This window comes from Diuraphis noxia, unplaced genomic scaffold (assembly GCF_037042655.1).
Source record: "Diuraphis noxia isolate RWA-SAM2 unplaced genomic scaffold, SU_Dnox_SAM2 contig0001, whole genome shotgun sequence".
NCBI classification, from domain to species: domain Eukaryota; kingdom Metazoa; phylum Arthropoda; class Insecta; order Hemiptera; family Aphididae; genus Diuraphis; species Diuraphis noxia.
This window is the reverse complement of record NW_028301711.1, coordinates 35,207,967-35,225,554: the sequence shown is the minus strand read 5'-3', so window position 1 is coordinate 35,225,554 and position 17,588 is coordinate 35,207,967. Positions and strand designations below refer to the sequence as shown.

Sequence of the window (17,588 nt, the reverse complement as noted above, 5' to 3'; positions counted from 1 at the left end):
TTATAATATATATTATTAAGACAATTATTGGTAAATGTTGTTTCGTTTACCTCCAAGCCGAAATTGACTTGCCGCTATCAAGAAGGAGAAAAAAAAACATTTCCATTGATAATTGATAAGGCGGTCGGGATTAATGATTATAATAATTATTACTGGGTAGCGTCTACGCCGCCTTGGCCTTGGCCTTCGACACTCGCAGTCCGTCGAACAAAAATCATCTTTAACAGACGACGTCGGTGGCACGGCTTTTGAATGTGTCCCGTTCAAACGTAACGGGACATATCCATTGGAGCGTCTAACGATCGAATCGTGTCGTGCATTCATCACCGTACAATGTCGGATCATTCGTCACTAGTGGCAACGTTCAAAGAAAAACTGCGACCCAGATACTATGGCAAGTCCGGCGGAGCGAACAGTCGTTACATCAAAGAGAACATTTATTTCAATGGTATAGCCCTGAAGGAGTCGCTGCTGTATGACAACGAGTATCAGGATAACCAGTCCCACAAACGTATGCTGATCGGCCACAACAACAAGACCGCCTATTATCCGAACAACAACAAGTGTCTAGAGCTGGAAAAAGGCTGTTTCATATATCAGAACCCTGCGAGCCATTACGAAGACAACGATTTCATACACAAGTTCACCGACATGTCTATGGTTAATGAGCACGGAGTGGTCAACAGCAACTATACGCATTCCTTAGACACCAAAACTTATAATATGGTAAAGCGTTTTGATTGAAATTGATTTTGATGTTGATCATATTATAGTGGAAGAGTATTTAAGAAATTGACATAGATATAAATCTAAGTACCTTAATGTTTTGCATCTGATATCAGAAAATTTGATTTATTTCATAGCCCATATAGGTATCCTGGAATTGCTAGAATAAAAACACAATTTTAATTAACTGAATATAGTATTATAATAACCAGACTTTAACAACTTTAAGTTTTGATTAAAATATGCTTGTTTTAAATTTTTTTCTTAATATTGAAAATTTGTATTTGTTTCAGAAAAAAAATGACCGCGAAGAAATTCGTAAACGATTAGTAGATGGTTATCATAACACAAGAATGTCGACAAAAAAATCAAGTTTAGAATCTAGATTACAAAATGGTGAGTAAAATTTTATATTGAACTATAAGTTGCAAAAAATTTGTAATATATGTTCTGTGCTGGTTTTAACTGATTTCATTATTTTTATTATGTGGAAATATTACTTTGAAATATTTCTTAAAATCTTAAACAATACTCATTCAAGAAGTGGGTCAGTTGACATTTCATTCAAAACAATTTAAAACTATAAAATACTATACTGGCTATATGGTTATAATGGGTACAGTGGCAGCTGTGAGGTTCACATAAGATGGAGTACAGAAAAATGCCTAAGATATTAATTTTTTTAACTATATTATTTTAATCTGTTTTTATAGTATATTGTTGACATTACAATAGTTATTAGTTTATTACTTAATACTAATAAGTTATTAGTTATGAGTTGACATGAGAGCATAGTGGTGGTAATTAATGGATTATATACATTGGACTATGGTGCGTTGGTGCATTATTGTTTCAACAAACAATGCAATATCGAGGCTGTATGCATGATAAAAATAGGTCTGATACACACATTAAATGCACTCTAAACTATAATATATGACTAACTGACGTGTCAAGAGATGTAGCTAATATTTACACGGCCTCCCAGATTACAAACAATTTATGCTCCATGAATTATTTAATCATTTATAGACACTTTTTAACATAAAAAACGGCAAAACTTTTTTTATTACAAACTATGTGCATAATAATCAATTAAATATTACTATTGGAACCTAATAATTTTTAAATAATTTTTTTTGTGGTTTACAATGTTTACATGCTCTTGTGTACCATATCACTAGCTGCCACTGAATGGGTATATGCATTACTGTTGACCTATATGACTTGCATTATGTACATTGTATCACAATTTATTTGTTTACTCAAAATATAGTATATAAATAATAATTAATAAATTCATGTTAAATTATAGCTAAATAATGAACTGTATCCATAAACATAATGTTATAAAATTCGATTCTATAGGTTCTAATCTACAGCTATGCTTTATGAACGAACAATCATCAGATACGGAGTTACCAATTAATAGCTGTGACATCTCAGCTGAAGATGAGAAGCTAAAATCTGTTGTATGTATAATATTTGACTTTCAATTTTAAATCCTTGTACTGAATTTTAGGTGTACAAAAATTTTTAAAAATATTTAAGTAACAAATTAATTTTTAGGCTGAACTTAAACAAGGTTTGAATTTGGCAAAGAATCGAGCACGAGCACATATGATTTCAGATCAGCGCAATTGTGTAATTTCAGCTGTAATTAAAGAAAGTCTTTCAAAAGTAAGTTATTATATTGTGTAACTTAATATTCAGATGTTGGTTATTTTCCTATTATATATTATTTTAAATACAATTTTGTAAAGTATGGTTATTATAACATGTATATTGTATGGTTAGGACCGGATTGGCCAGGCGAGTTACAGAATAAAACTCGGTGGGCTGACAATTTTAGGCCGTTTAAGTCATAGCTTTACAGGTTGCTGACTGATAATGTGTTTAAAAAGGAGTTTAAGTGTTGGACTTGCACAGATATGGTTGTAGGTGTTATTGATATTAAATTTGTTAGTGTGACGATAAAGCACAAAAAACTCAGTTAGCCAAATTTGTCCAATTTCGTCCTGTGTATGGTTATAGTTGATTAAAGTTTAGTTAATTATGAGGTATTTTAGTATGGTTCTATAATATTATACTAATCATATTTTGTTAAGAGGACGTTACACCCGCATGTGTTGTCTCCGTCTTATAAGTGCGTAACATTGCAAAAACTGTTTCACGCGGGAAAGAACCGAGAAAGCTACAGTTATAACTAAGAAACAAAATTTTCACCACATAAAAAGGAGAATTTTGTCTGTGCAATATCGTTTTTTATTTTTTCGATATCAGAACTACAAACAAAATTATTCATGCTTAAAAAACACAAAATTAATATATTATAAAACAATAAGAATTTTATTTGTATAAGTGATATCGAAAAAATAAAAACGATATTGCACAGTCAAAATTCTCCTTTTTATGTGGTGAAAATTTCGTTTCTTAGTTATAACTGTATCTTTCTCGGTTCTTTCCCGCGCGAAACAGTTTTAGCAATGTTACGCACTTGTAAGACGGAGACAACAAATGCGGGTGTAGCGTCCTCTTAAGAGGATATTACACAGACATTTGTTGTGTCTGTTTTACATACCAAATTTACACTCAGCAGATTATGTTAAGCTTTGAACTAAAATTTAGAGTGAATTGATCTATTATGAAACTTTGGTGGTAAGAACATTATCTGTGTTTATAATTTTATATGTTTATGTTTTACAATAGTTCAATTTAATACATTTTTGCGTATATATAATAGCAAGGTTAAAAATATTCAACTTAAAAACTGAAATATTTTTTAAAAACAACCCATGTACTAGCAGATCATGTTCTTACCATCAAATTTTATAATATATCAATCTACTCTAATTTACTCTTTGAACTAACAAAGCTAAATATGATTTGCTGAGCATAAATTTAGTTTGTTACTCACTTGTAAGAAGACAACAAATGTCAGTGTAGTGTCCTTTTAAAGATATTTTTTTGTCATTTGAATTATATGTAATACATACTAAAAAAGTTTTGTTAACAGTTTAAATATACATTTTCATTTAATCTCAACTAATATTTTAATCTATTATCAACTATATATTTTTTTTAGGTTGGAGTGAAGTTAGACAATGATAGAAGACGTGTCAGTAGACATTTTTTAATGCGTCTGAACTTGGCACAATTACAAGTTATTGTTAATGATCTACATTCTTACATTGAATGTGAGTATATGTCAACTTGTTAATCTAAAAAAGTGTGGAAGTATATATATTTATATTTTTTTTAGACTTAAACGAAAGCCTTGTGAATTTATTACTAGAAAGAGATGAATTACACATGGCAAAGGATTCAATGTTGGTTGACATTGAAGATTTAAAACATGTTACTCGCATGTCATATTAGTGGAAAAAACTACTTTAACATTTTTGAACTATTTGTATTTTAAGAATGTGTGTAACTTTAAAACATTAGAACTGTAGTGTCGGATATTCATAAATAATATCATTGATATATTATTTTCATTCCTTCAAGTATTATAGTTTTAAGTTATAAATTGTAAACAAGGCTGTACTTAAAATACAAATTTGGGAGGTGTTTTTATAAATAGATCATGATGTTTTATAGTATGAAAATTACTACATAAAACGGGGACTAGGTGGCCAAGCGGTCTAACGCGTCGGCTGTGGCTCAGCCGGACCGGGTTTGATCCTCCATCATCAGGTGACATTTTTCTCCAGGCAAGTCACGGTGTCTGGAGAACAATTGCCGCCATCCCCCACTCCGGGCATGGTAGAAACCTACGGATGCCCCCAATAGAAATTCTGCCAAATAGGCGTCCGAACTAGGACTTCGTGTCTACTCCCGTCCGTGACAACGTCATACGAACAAAAAAACAAAATAATTTGAACATTTTCATATTTCTTAGAAAAAATTTAATTAAGTACAACCTTGTTTATGGATATTTAGATTATTGAAACCTATGGTTAGTGCCTAGAATTACATTGTTAGTTAATTAAATTATTTTAAAAAATTGTATTTCTATAATATGTCCTATTATCATATTACTTCATATTCTATAATAGAGTATTATTTTGTTATTGATTACATAATTTAAATATACCTAAATAAATAATAATTAAAAATACTTGAATCTTTCTCATTTTAGTGATCTTATAGTTCTTTTAAGTTCCTTTTCACTTTTTTTTACTACTGTAGCATTATTTAGTACTATTAATTATTAATTACTATCAAGAATGAATATCTTCTTATTATAACATTTAATATTAATTCTTTACATTTTAACAAACCATACTTAAGAAAACACTGAATTTAAAAATATTATTACTAATTATGATTACTGTAATATATATTAATTAAAATATAATATAATTTATAATTTTAGATAAAAACATTGTTATCACAAAAATTCACATAACGCTTATAACATTAACCGACACTACAGAACATACTTTATGTTTTGCTTACGCACAAAATTTAATATCTTTTTAGGTATCTAATTAACCAAAACTGTTGTTATGTTATTATGTTGAACTATTTTTATGTTAAACTATTTGTATGCTAGAATATTTAGATTTTATTTGTGTATTGGCTTGTCTTTTTAAATCAATACACAATATCATGGAATAAAAATAAATGTTTTCTTTATTTTATAAATGACCATATTTGTTGTATATTAAGGTTGAAAATATTTCCTTGTTCATGGATGCAGCTTTTTTCATGTTTTAAAGATTTTACAACTTGACAGCAAGTCTTATATTAACTTATTGTTATGCTAAATAATTTGAAATAAATTCAATAAATACTTTATTCATGTACCACAATCCAAAGAATAATATAAACATTATGGTATCTGAATTTAATTTATTAAGAAAATTTTTAAAATAACTCAGCTTTTTTAAAAATCTACCATAAATATTGTATAATGTAATATTTAACAATTAATAAGTAGTTAAAATATCATAATGACTGTTTGACTAATGAATTAATAATACATTTGATTATCTTACGGTTAATCTCAATGCACCAACATTGCATTTCACTTTTATCATTTATCAAATAAATTGGTACACCAAAATATGTATTGTTTAACTGTATATATTAGATGAGACTTATTTTATTGAATATAGATTTATATAAGATTCAGAACTTCTAGGTTTGATATATTTTTGATTAATAATTGTACACATCTAAACCATCTACATTTTTCTAGTATTTTATGAATGCTATTTAATACTGTTTCACATTTTATATATTTAATAATTTTTATTTAAATAAACTTAAATTGCAATTAATTAATATATTTTAAAACTTGAATGCTTGTTAACATATTACACACAGTTTATTAAATGAACAAATAATTTTTACCATTCTTAGTATGACTATTTCTTAAATTATTAATAGAGTACCTAGTTGACATTTAATAACGATCTGGAATTTAAATCACTAGAAAAACTCTTTAAAAGGACTGACAACCCCATGTACTATCTCCATTTTACAAGTGCGTGACATAACAAATTGTATGCTCATCAGATCATGTTTAGCTCAATTAATTTAAAATTGAGAGTGAATTAATTTCTTATAAAATTTAAAGGTAAGATTATTATCTGGTCAATATCGTAGTTTTTTTTTATTATATTTTTATTTATAAGCGTGTTATGTGTATTTTTAAATCATATATTGTTTGTACATCTTAAAATATTCTTGACTCTAGTTGAAATGGAAATATGATAAAAACTCTAAAGGATTGACTAGATAATAATCTTGCCTTTAAATTTTATGAGAGGTTAACAATTCACTCTAAATTTTATATTAATGGTACTAAACTTGATCTGCTGAGCATAAAATTTGCTGTTACACACTTGTAAGGTGGAGACAACACATGCAGATAACACGTCCTAAGTTATAATAAATGGAAATGATGAATTACACACAATGCACAATAAAATGAACTAAAAAGTAAAAATAAAGAATACTTTTTTTTTAAAACAAATTATCATATTTTACTTATTAGATAAATTAACAAAATATAATCTTTATTTGGAATCCATGATGCATAAACAAATTTATAATTTACAGTTAATTGGTTATTTCATCTGTATACGTTAAAAAAATAATAATTAGTAGAAAATGCTATAGAATCCGAGCTCTGATTATGATTATACAATATACATCTGATCTATGATAGAAATATAAACATTTATGGTAGGTAACCAAAATTATAATTATTACATGCTATATAATGCCTATTTTAAAATGTCTGTTTAAATAAATAGTTTTTTGAAACTTTAAAAATGCACTCACAATACTGATTTTATAAGGTTTTTTACTATTAATTATCAATACCGCCTACCGGTAGTAATAAAATAACATTTAAAAAAGGATACGTATCAAACACCTTTCCCATTTTTCTACTAAATACAGTTCGGAGACCAACAAGTAACGCATATACCAATAGTATATGAAACTGAAAATCTTCAACATTTTTGGTGAAGAACAAGAATATTCAGTAAAAAATCTGAAAAAAAAAATAATCATTTAGTGGAATACCAAAGTAAAATGTTAATATATTTTAATACATACTACAAAAACACACAACAATGACTGCGTATGCGGCGTTTATGTTCTCGTTCAGCTGTCTAACAAGGTATAAGACGAGTTTAATATTTATAAATCGTTGTTATTCATGTATGCATTTGTCGATTGTTGTTCAATGCCAAGTAATTATAATTTCATTTACAAGCAGAAACTAATATACACATTGTCGGATTTCATCAGTGACTTCTTCGATTCTAATATTTGAACAATGTATAATATTAGCATAACATCGACGACATATATAATTATATTAATGTATTATAATTAACGTATATTAGACCGAATAAAAACTATAAGGTAATTAAAACTATATATATCTATACATACCTATTATTACCTTACCAATTATGCGTAAATACGTATAAACTATATCAGTTAACTATGACGCAGAAAATATGTGAAACACTACAACTTACAACTATAGTACATATTATGATAAGTTTTACAGTTTTCCGTGTAGATAATCTTTTAATACTACCTTGGTATATTATTATTTTATATTTTTAAATTAAATATCTTGCATTGTGTTTATTAGTCCGTGTGCTCCTAAATTAATCACCCAATCCAGCGGTTGATTAGAATTTAGGAATCCTCATGTTCCGAAACTCGGCAGATTGGTAATCCGCTGGAATTAGATGTTCCTAAATACAGCAGTTTTTCAATCCGCTGTAGGGGAGGTAATCAACCGGATTGTTTTATCAGGAATCGTAAAATTTCCGGCTGGATAGTAACGTACCCGATTGATTTGATAAGAATATACGCGCCAAATTTGTATTAGGTACTGATAACTTTATGATTTCAATTTAATTTTGTGTATTGTTCTATTTTTAGTTTTTACCATAGGACATAGATACCTACAACCTACAGTAATTCCATCACAATTCACAATTGAGTTTGACTCGCGTTTTGTATGTAGCGTTTGAGGGGTGCGCAAATAAAAATTTTTATTTTCCCACTTTGGTCATGCGTAGAAAATAAAATGGTTTTACTTTACACATTAAAACCTTATATTTAAATAACAAAATTATATAAGTATACAATTTAATTCAAATTCATTATGGCCATAACTATTATACTTACTTCAATTGAACTCCTTGTAAGCCTAAAATGACTTTTAAAATCCAAATCGTCATACATACTTGTGACTAACATAAAATTGGTTATACGTATTTTAGAATTAAAATCGACAAGCGATGATGAAGAATTTTTTTTGTTTATCTAAAGACTTATTTCTTTCATGAACATGATTTAAACCAAAAAACAAATCAAATAAGGACGTACTATTATCCATTTTAAGAATAATTAAAAAATCGGCGATTAATAAATTATTATTGATTATTTTATTAGTATTTTAAACATTTAATAATTATCTAACTGATAAATTTGATAACTGACTTTTATCATAATCACTCATTATTATGATTAGGGCATGGTTATGTAGGTTAACTATAAGTTTAAGTTTAAGTTCATGGTTTAAGCGTAATAGAAAAATAATGTGTTCCTAAATTCTAATCAATCCGCTGGATTAAGAGTAAAAATTTTAATTCCAAACCCTCACAAAAATTTAATTTGAATTTCTGGTGGACATTTTTTTATGGTAAAGATTGACAAACTTATAAGGAATGTTTTATTAAATTTTCAAATCTTAGATTTAAAAAATTTTTTTTATGAATTTCTACCTTAAAATAACTTGCGAATTTTTGTGATTTTTACGTATTCTGTCAAAATTCAAACTTTGAATGCTTATAAAAAAAAATTGTAAGTATGAATTTGTTTTAATTTTCAACTGCTATTGTAACAATATGTAGTCGGTTAAGTAATAGATGGAATTAAATTTGAATCCAATGATATTATAGATTATGATTACCAGATTACTTATTATTAATACTTATTAAAATATTTGACTTTCCGGAGGACATTTTTTTGGTCGTTTAATTAATTTCAAACACTCATAAAAATTTAATTTGACTTTCTGGTGGATATTTATATTATGATAAAGTTTGACAAACTTGTAAGAAATCTTGTATTAAATTTTCAAACCTTAGAATTATAAAGAAATGTTTTTATGGATTTCATGAATATATTAGCATAAGCATAACATTATTATTTATTAACATTAATTTTATAATTTAAAATTAATATTATAATATTTTTCGAATTTTTGATAACTGACAAATCCTATAATCAGGACTTTTAGATCAAGGCTCGATAATTTGATTCCGAAATAACTAAATCCAATAGTTGTTTAAATATATATCTATATGTATGATTAGGATCTCGATATGATCCGGGTCTTATATTTGTTCATATTCACCGTGATGTTTATTGGGATATGCAATATACTGTCATATTTTCGGTATATAGTCGGTATCGTGAAGTCATAGAGTGTAACAGATAAAAAAAAACAGTAGATTCACATTAAACAATAAACTGAACTGATTATAATTTAATAAACGCTATAAAATATAGATACCTATTGGCTATTACCTAATAACTGATGGTAAATAAATATATATATATATATAACATATGAAACAGTGTATGTTGAGTTGTCTAACTTGAGGGACAAATATTTTCTACTAAGTATTTGTGGAATCAGTTTTACGAATAACTTTTTGTAGTTTATGTAAAAACTATTTACAATTTTAAAATACTCATAACTTGCTTAAAAATTAAATTATGAGCCTATGAGGTTGTCTAAATAATAATCTTACCTTTAAATTTTATTCACTCTACATTTTAAACGAACAGAGCTACACGTGTTTTGCTAAGCGTTTATATAAGACAATAACGTCGCCGGGTGATGGTGGGGGGAGGGGGAACTTGCTGGACGACACTTATCTCCGCCACCACGCAGCTGTGGTGTCTGCCGTCCGGAGCAAGTTTATGCTGTCGCACAGCGTTCCGCGTTCGAACATGAAGTAAATTTAAGTCATAAATATTACCCAACAACAGTTTACAGATCTACATACAGTTGTAATTTTTGATATTATTATCTAAACAAGAATGTATAAATAAGATAAAACATTACAACTATAAAATATATGTTTTTTATAATAATCGACTATGTAGACTACATAGTGTGTAGTACCTAGGTGTGTTATTACACAGCCGCATATTAATTTACGATATTGTTCTGTAAAAATTTACAATACCTAGATATAGGAAATAGAAACAATATGTTGCCTAAGTGTCTATGCACTATGACGCATCGCCTTAATATTATGCACATATTTGACTGTATAATATGATGAAAATATTTCGAATACTGCGATTTTCGAATGTCATAATAACTTATAAGTTATAAGTTACGTCAGATTCTTTATTTTCTATTTTGTATAAGTACCTTATTTAATAAATAAAAATGTATCTTTAAGAATAATATAATATACCTATATTTTAATAATTCTATTAAACTTTTTTTTTCAGATCTCACTTATCATATAAGTAGTTACCTACCTCTCTCATATTATTTTACGAGAGTCAATCTTTTTTTAGTGATCAGACAATATTATTATAAATAGATTTATATTCAAGTCTAGTTATAATTTACTATTCAGAGCAACCAATAATTGTTTACTTCAAGCTAGTCGGAAATATGTAAAATTTACCAGCTACCATTCCATTGAAATGGAAAATAGTAAAAATAATAATATTTTTCAACATTTTTTATCAATAAAACATTTAATAGCCTTTGTCATAATTATAATAGGTAGATATAGGTACCTAACTAAAAAAATAAAAATAAAAAACATTATTTAAAAATAATTTATGAGTTAATAATACCTATTATACGAAAAAATAAAATAACGTTTTAAATAAATAAAAATATATTTATTTTGTATAATTATTATGATTGTGAGCTTCAATAATAAATAATAATTATAAAAATTAATATTTACGTACTGGCTAAACATAAAATTATGTATAACCATGTATATGTCTAGAATGTTTATATAAATAAACTAATAGCGTCGTATGAAATTTTAGCAGGTAAAATATTAAACCGTTTATTAAATCTAAATTAAGTACTTGAACATTTCTTTTTAAATATACATTTTAAGAGAAAATAATTAACAGACTTAAAAATGTCGACTAAGCAACCCGAAGAAAAGAAAGTTACAGAAATGGGTTTCACGTAATTATACTTAAATTTTTGTTGTGAGACAGTGTGACACTTAAATACATAATTTATTTCTATTTAGACCAACTCCTCGACCCGGTGGTTTCTTGAAAATCAAATTAGATGTAAAAGAGAAAAAAAATAAAGTACTCCAATTTGATCAATATCGAAATATCATAAGCAGAGTAGAGGATATGGAGAAGAATAAATTTAAGACTGAAAAGTCGGTTGTTAAAAATCCAGCACCACCAATAATAACCCCTATAAGAAGTTTAAATTTGCCAAAAATTTCTCAGGAATCGCTATTTGACAAATGTCTAATTGAGAATGAAGATATTGGTATAAATATATAAATAATATAACTTGCATACAAATTGTAATATTTTAATATTAATAATAATATTAACTATTAAATATTTAGCTATTAATCAAGCTTAAACAGTTATATAACTTAAGCTTTTTAAACAAAAATAATAATAGTTTGATTCAAAGTTTTGTACATCGTAATTAATTTTGTGTGATGAGTGTGAATTTCAATAGAGCGATTGTAAATGGCACCCACAGTGAAAAATTAGTGTAGTCAATTGCATTATGCATTTTTCAATTTTTTAAACTGGCAAGTATAGTAAATTACGTCCGTCATTTTTTGGTTTTTAAAATGACTATCTATAATAAACTGCACCTATATTATCTAAGCGACACCGAATTCATCAATATCTATCTTAAACACTATTGTACATTTATATACATATAGCCATATAGGCGTAGACAATTTATATTTTATTATTATTTACTATTTTACTGCTCTATAAAAAATTAAGCAAACAAAAAAAAATTAAGAACTAAACATACTCACCCATATTTTTTCATTTTTTATAAATTAATTTATGAATTCGAATCTACTAATTTTTTTTTTTGATTGAAAATTTGCCATTGCTTGTTTTAAAATTTTTTTTTATTAACTATCGAGATTGTACGGTTCTTTAAGTAAGTGCTCCGTTGTTTTATATAAATATCAGTTTGTGACCTTTTCAGAATATTTATAAATTGAAAAATGTTTGGATGAGCATTATAAAACATAGCGTTGAGCTTCGAATGAAAAGCTTCACAACTATTAGTAGTTCGTATAGTTGTAGCCGAGTATTCTGCCCATAATAGGGACGCAATTCAACCGTGCTCGAGAAAAACCCGGGACACGATTAGTATTATACCTTATTATATGGAACCATAGGCGTCCGCAGACGAGCGATGCCCGTTTCCATCAAAAGTGTATCTTTCCCTTTTCCACCAAATACAATTATTTACTACGTTTTTACAAAAACAATTGTATACTACTATATTCTACGATTGAAAAAAAAATATCAACCAATTATAGTTATATAATTAGATATTTAGATACAATATATACATAACTAAATACACTAATATATCATTTTTTCAATCCAGCATTAGTATTTTAAATAAACTTATTACTGTATTAAAGATTTTAATATAAGCGTAAAATACAAATTATTTTGGTAAATTAACCGTGGTTTAATTATTGGTTGATCTCATTCGGTGGTAACGGATATTGGTGGAAAAGGGAAAGATACACCTTAGGTGGAAAAAAGAAAGGTCTACTTTTGGTGGAAACGTGTTACGCCCGCGCAGACCTTTTTGGCAGGGTGGGCCAATTCAATTATGATTTAGATACTTCAAGAGATACTTTAAAATATTTAACCAATTAAATTTTTCAATTTTAAATCCATTTAATTAATTATTATTATTGAAAATTATAATTTGTAATTTTATTATCTAAGTTTCATGACAAAAAAATTATCAGGTCACAATATACCTATACAACAAATACAGTACAGCTCGCAGGGTGGGCCATGGCCATGGAAATTATATTAGTACGCACCGAAAAAAAAACATGGTCTACAGGGGGGATAAAGCCTCCTTCATCCTCCTGACTACGCCACTATTTCGATTAATGTTAAACGGCCATCGTACCTACATATAATACAGGTTATATTAATTAATTGTTTGCTGAAACAAATCACCACATAGAAATATATGCCTGAAATGTGTTGGATGCAATTTACAATTTTTTTCTTTTTGTTGGGAACAATTTATGTTTGTTTATTAAAATTATCGATTAAGGACTGTGCGAATACTCTGCAGGAAAATTAATTGTAAAAAATTGTTAGTATTAAAAAAGAAAACTCTGAAATCTCAAATACATACTTTTATATAGCATTATGGTTAAATATAGACATAATGGTTTTAATTTTATCATCAATATTTTTTCATTGGGTACCTATACTGTAAATATTTTATAACGTTTTAGTTTAAATACTTAACTTTTTTAAATTATTTTTTAAAAAATTTTATAATTAATATTTATATCTGCATGTAGGACAAGTGCAAAACGATTACGAAAAATGGTTGGACGAAACTGCCCCAGCTAATGACACAAATCTCATGGATAATCTTGAAGAAGCAATCAATTTCATTGTACTGTTGGCATCTAAACCAGAGGCAGACTCTAGTGATTTCGATGAAATGCAAGCCATTTCAGTAGTACAATTTTTACGTACTATTAAATCACCTAATGGTCAATATGAGCCTAATAATCTACGATTGATGGAATACATCGACAAAAAAGGCGAAGAATTTCACAAAAAATAAACTGCTTATAAATATACGACAAAATTTAACACATTTTCAAAATTAAAATTGAGTATGCGAGCTTAAAAATTTTGTTTGTCATTTTAGATTCTAAGCGGAACCAAGAATGATATAGGTTTCACAATGATACGTTTTTTTTTTGTGTCGATCATCACGTTTTAGGAAATTTAAAAAGTTTCAATTTTCATCAACAGCATATTTTTTGATAAAAAAAATGAATATAATTGGTACCTATTTTGGGAAGTTTTTCTACATTTAACAAAAAAAAGTTTACTAGAAAGTCTAATTAATTGTTTATACGCGTTGGAAATAAGATACATAATTGTTAAAACAATACATTAATCGCTTTGCTTACGCCAAAAAATATTTGTTGGTAGGTAATAACTAATAGCCAATAGGAAGGTATTATAATTTGTAATTATAAACATTTTACCTATTTTTATTATTATTTTTGTCATATTTTTTTATTCCCATAAACTCGAAAAATATAGACACGTGTTATATTTTAGAAATTTCTGTTTTTAAATAATTTTTATTTCTATAATCAACAATAATTATTATTAATAATATCTAATCATTTAAAAATATAATGTATTCATATATATAACTATATAAGCATATAGTTGGATACAATATTTGAACTGTATATTTAGATATATTATTATGTTCATTGTTCATGTATCATGTCTGTGTTTCAGTGGAATATTTTAACAAAAAATGAGGAACAATTAAATTCATGATTTGTTGCGACTAACTTTATACAAATTACACGTAGTAATTCCCTATGGAAATGAAAAAAATAACATCAAAATCCTGGGAAAATTCTTTATTCTATGCACACCTCAAAATTTAAGTAAAATTGAATAATTTTCATCTTCACACAAAAAAACATAAATTTAATATCTTCAATAAATGTTTCTGAATACCTTAAGATGGTAAACAAAAATAACATAATAAATATATTTTTATCTTCTTAATATCATTATTCATTAATATAACTACCTACAGTAAAAAAATTGAAAAAGTTAATTTTCCTCATAAAAATATATAGTTTCATCAAAGATAACGGGAAAAAACCCATCATAAAATATAAATTTCCACGATGAAATAGATATAAACAAGTTAAACAAAAGCTGGTAAAAGTGGGTATCGCTCTGCTGTACATTGGGGGTGAGGTGGACCTCTGACTAGGGTAGGTTAAATTTTAATGCAATGATAGGTACCTATCATTGTATACGATAAACGATTCTGAATGAAGACGGTTTATCTGCCTAGGATATATTATAGATTATTAAAAATTTTAATCTTAGATTTCAAAAGAAATTTTTTTATGAATTTCTAGCTTAAAATAATCTGCGAATTTTCGTGATTTTTACGTATATTGTCAAAATTCAAACTTTGAATGCTTTTAAAAAAAAATATGCATATATATTTCTTTTATTTTTCAACTGCTATTGTAAAAATAAGATAGGAGCCTTGAATTAAATTTTCAAATCTTAGATTTAAAAAGAAAAACTTTTATGAATTTCTATCTAAGATTATTTGAAAATTGCCGTAATTTTTACGTATTAAGTCAATATTTGAACTTCAAATGCTAATAAAAAAAATTGTGCCTATGTATTTTTATAATTTTTAATCAATATAAGAATAAATTATGAGGAACTTTGTATTAAATTTTCAAGTATTTTGATAGAGCCAAAAAAATTTTATCGACACTTCAAAAGAAAATATTCGGAAAAATTGAAAATTTCAGTTGTCTATAAATATCTCAAAAAAGTCAAAATATTTTGAAAATTAAATCATGTAAATAAAATGCTAATATAAATAACTTGTGAAATTTTCAAGTATCTAAGACTTATACTTTTTGAATAATTACAAATATTTAAAATCGTTTGAGGATAAATCGTTACGCTTTATCGTAAAAATTTAAAATTCAAACGCACTTAAAATTTTTCCTATAATGATGTTTCGAGTTTTCTCCGTAGCTACTTGAAAAAAAACTAATAAGGAACCTTGACACAAAAATTGTGACTTACGATTTTTAATTTTTTGAGCTACAATAAGAAAAAACCATAAGGAACCTTGTATTAAATTTTCAAGTTTTTTTGGTCATGCAAAATTTTTTTACCGACACTTCAAAAAAAAATTCTCATAAAAATCAAAAATTTCAGTGGTCTATAAATAACTCAAAAAAAGTCAAAAATTTTTGAAAATTAAACTGTATATATATAACACTAACATAAACATTTGGTGAAAATGTCAAGTATTATTTACTGTGATTAGTTTTTGAATCACAACCATATTATAAAAAAATCGATTTGGTCGAAAACTGGTTTTTTGTAAAAATTCCAGTTTTTCTGTCACTTTTTTTTTGTTTTTCTCGAGTTTTTTGAAAACTGTTGGAAAATGTTTATTTTTGACCTTTATAATGCACCAATGATATTCACTTTTCCACCGGAAACCATCCCCAAAGTTTGAAATTGAACCATTATTTCGACTATATAGTTATGCTGTACACACACACAAAAAAAAAAACACACACACACATCATTGTAACATCAATACATTGTGAGATTATAGAGTTTTTAAGGCTCTATAAACCACCCACGATGTAAGGGGAACACTTACATCGTGACCTGCAGGCCGCACCGCGTGTTGACCCGAAGGCCAAGTCGGTGGAACTTGCTGGCTTTTATACACGCAGTGGGAAATGAATCCCAAAGATTTATTTAAAATAGGGGAAAGTAAAAAGAATATTAATAAAAAAAAGATGTGACAAAGTATAAGGTAATCATATGGTTATATTTTACACGGTTATAAGTAAATTTTTTGTTTTAAACAACATGAATAAAATAATATAACATTAGGTACATGGCAATTACAATTCAAAAAATAGATAATAATTTGGCACACGGCAAAGTGCATAAAATACAGGGGAAAAAATAGATAATAATTTGGCACATGGCAAATGCATAAGAAATATGATCAAATAAATAAAATAAATATAAAATGGATAATATTTCGGCCCATGGCAATTACAAAGAAAATGTAATGGATAAAAATAAAAATAATCATGCTACTACGGCTCCGGCGAGCGGTTACCGAGCACATAATGATCATCATAATAATGTCGGTATGACATACCTACATCTAATATATTATACATTTATATGTATAAAAGGAAACGACCCACGGCTCCACATGACGGTTACCGGGGCACCTCTTAGGAAAATCGGAGTATACATAAAAAAGAAATGATGATGATGCATAATCAGAATGAAAAAAAAAAAATGGAAATGTTAGGGGGAAAACAATACTTGACGACGACTGTTTGTACTGAGCTGACGATGTTGGAGATGGCTTCGCCCGCCACGGGCCTATGACGTCGCTTCAGCCCATCATGGTGGTATTCCGTCGATAGTGAAAACAAATAACAAAAATTTCGAGTCCGGAAGACGTGTTGCGAGAGTCAATGGCG

At 27.3% G+C, this 17,588-nt stretch overlaps 2 protein-coding genes across 2 annotated transcripts; both read left to right on the top strand.

Moving 5' to 3' along the window:
- The first annotated feature begins 42 nt into the window (after positions 1-42).
- Schip1 (Schwannomin interacting protein 1) lies at positions 43-5,376 on the top strand. Its single transcript, XM_015516565.2, has 6 exons — positions 43-726; positions 1,020-1,122; positions 2,095-2,198; positions 2,296-2,406; positions 3,812-3,923; positions 3,989-5,376. The coding sequence occupies exons 1-6, from the start codon at positions 334-336 to the stop codon at positions 4,102-4,104; spliced, it is 939 nt and encodes a 312-aa protein (XP_015372051.2). The 5' UTR covers positions 43-333; the 3' UTR covers positions 4,105-5,376.
- Positions 5,377-11,405: 6,029 nt separating this feature from the next.
- On the top strand, positions 11,406-14,179 carry LOC107167502 (uncharacterized). The gene is made up of 3 exons (XM_015516556.2): positions 11,406-11,455; positions 11,523-11,779; positions 13,839-14,179. Exons 1-3 carry the CDS (start codon positions 11,406-11,408, stop codon positions 14,108-14,110), a joined length of 579 nt encoding a protein of 192 aa, XP_015372042.1. The 3' UTR covers positions 14,111-14,179.
- Positions 14,180-17,588: the final 3,409 nt, after the last annotated feature.

Coding starts and splice junctions, on each gene's coding strand:
- Schip1 (XM_015516565.2), top strand. CDS start 334: ATGTCGGATCATTCGTCACTAGTGGCAACGTTCAAAGAAAAACTGCGA. Junction 2,199..2,295: donor ATGAGAAGCTAAAATCTGTT/GTATGTATAATA, acceptor ATTAATTTTTAG/GCTGAACTTAAACAAGGTTT. Junction 2,407..3,811: donor TTAAAGAAAGTCTTTCAAAA/GTAAGTTATTAT, acceptor TATTTTTTTTAG/GTTGGAGTGAAGTTAGACAA.
- LOC107167502 (XM_015516556.2), top strand. CDS start 11,406: ATGTCGACTAAGCAACCCGAAGAAAAGAAAGTTACAGAAATGGGTTTC. Junction 11,456..11,522: donor GTTACAGAAATGGGTTTCAC/GTAATTATACTT, acceptor ATTTCTATTTAG/ACCAACTCCTCGACCCGGTG. Junction 11,780..13,838: donor AATTGAGAATGAAGATATTG/GTATAAATATAT, acceptor ATCTGCATGTAG/GACAAGTGCAAAACGATTAC.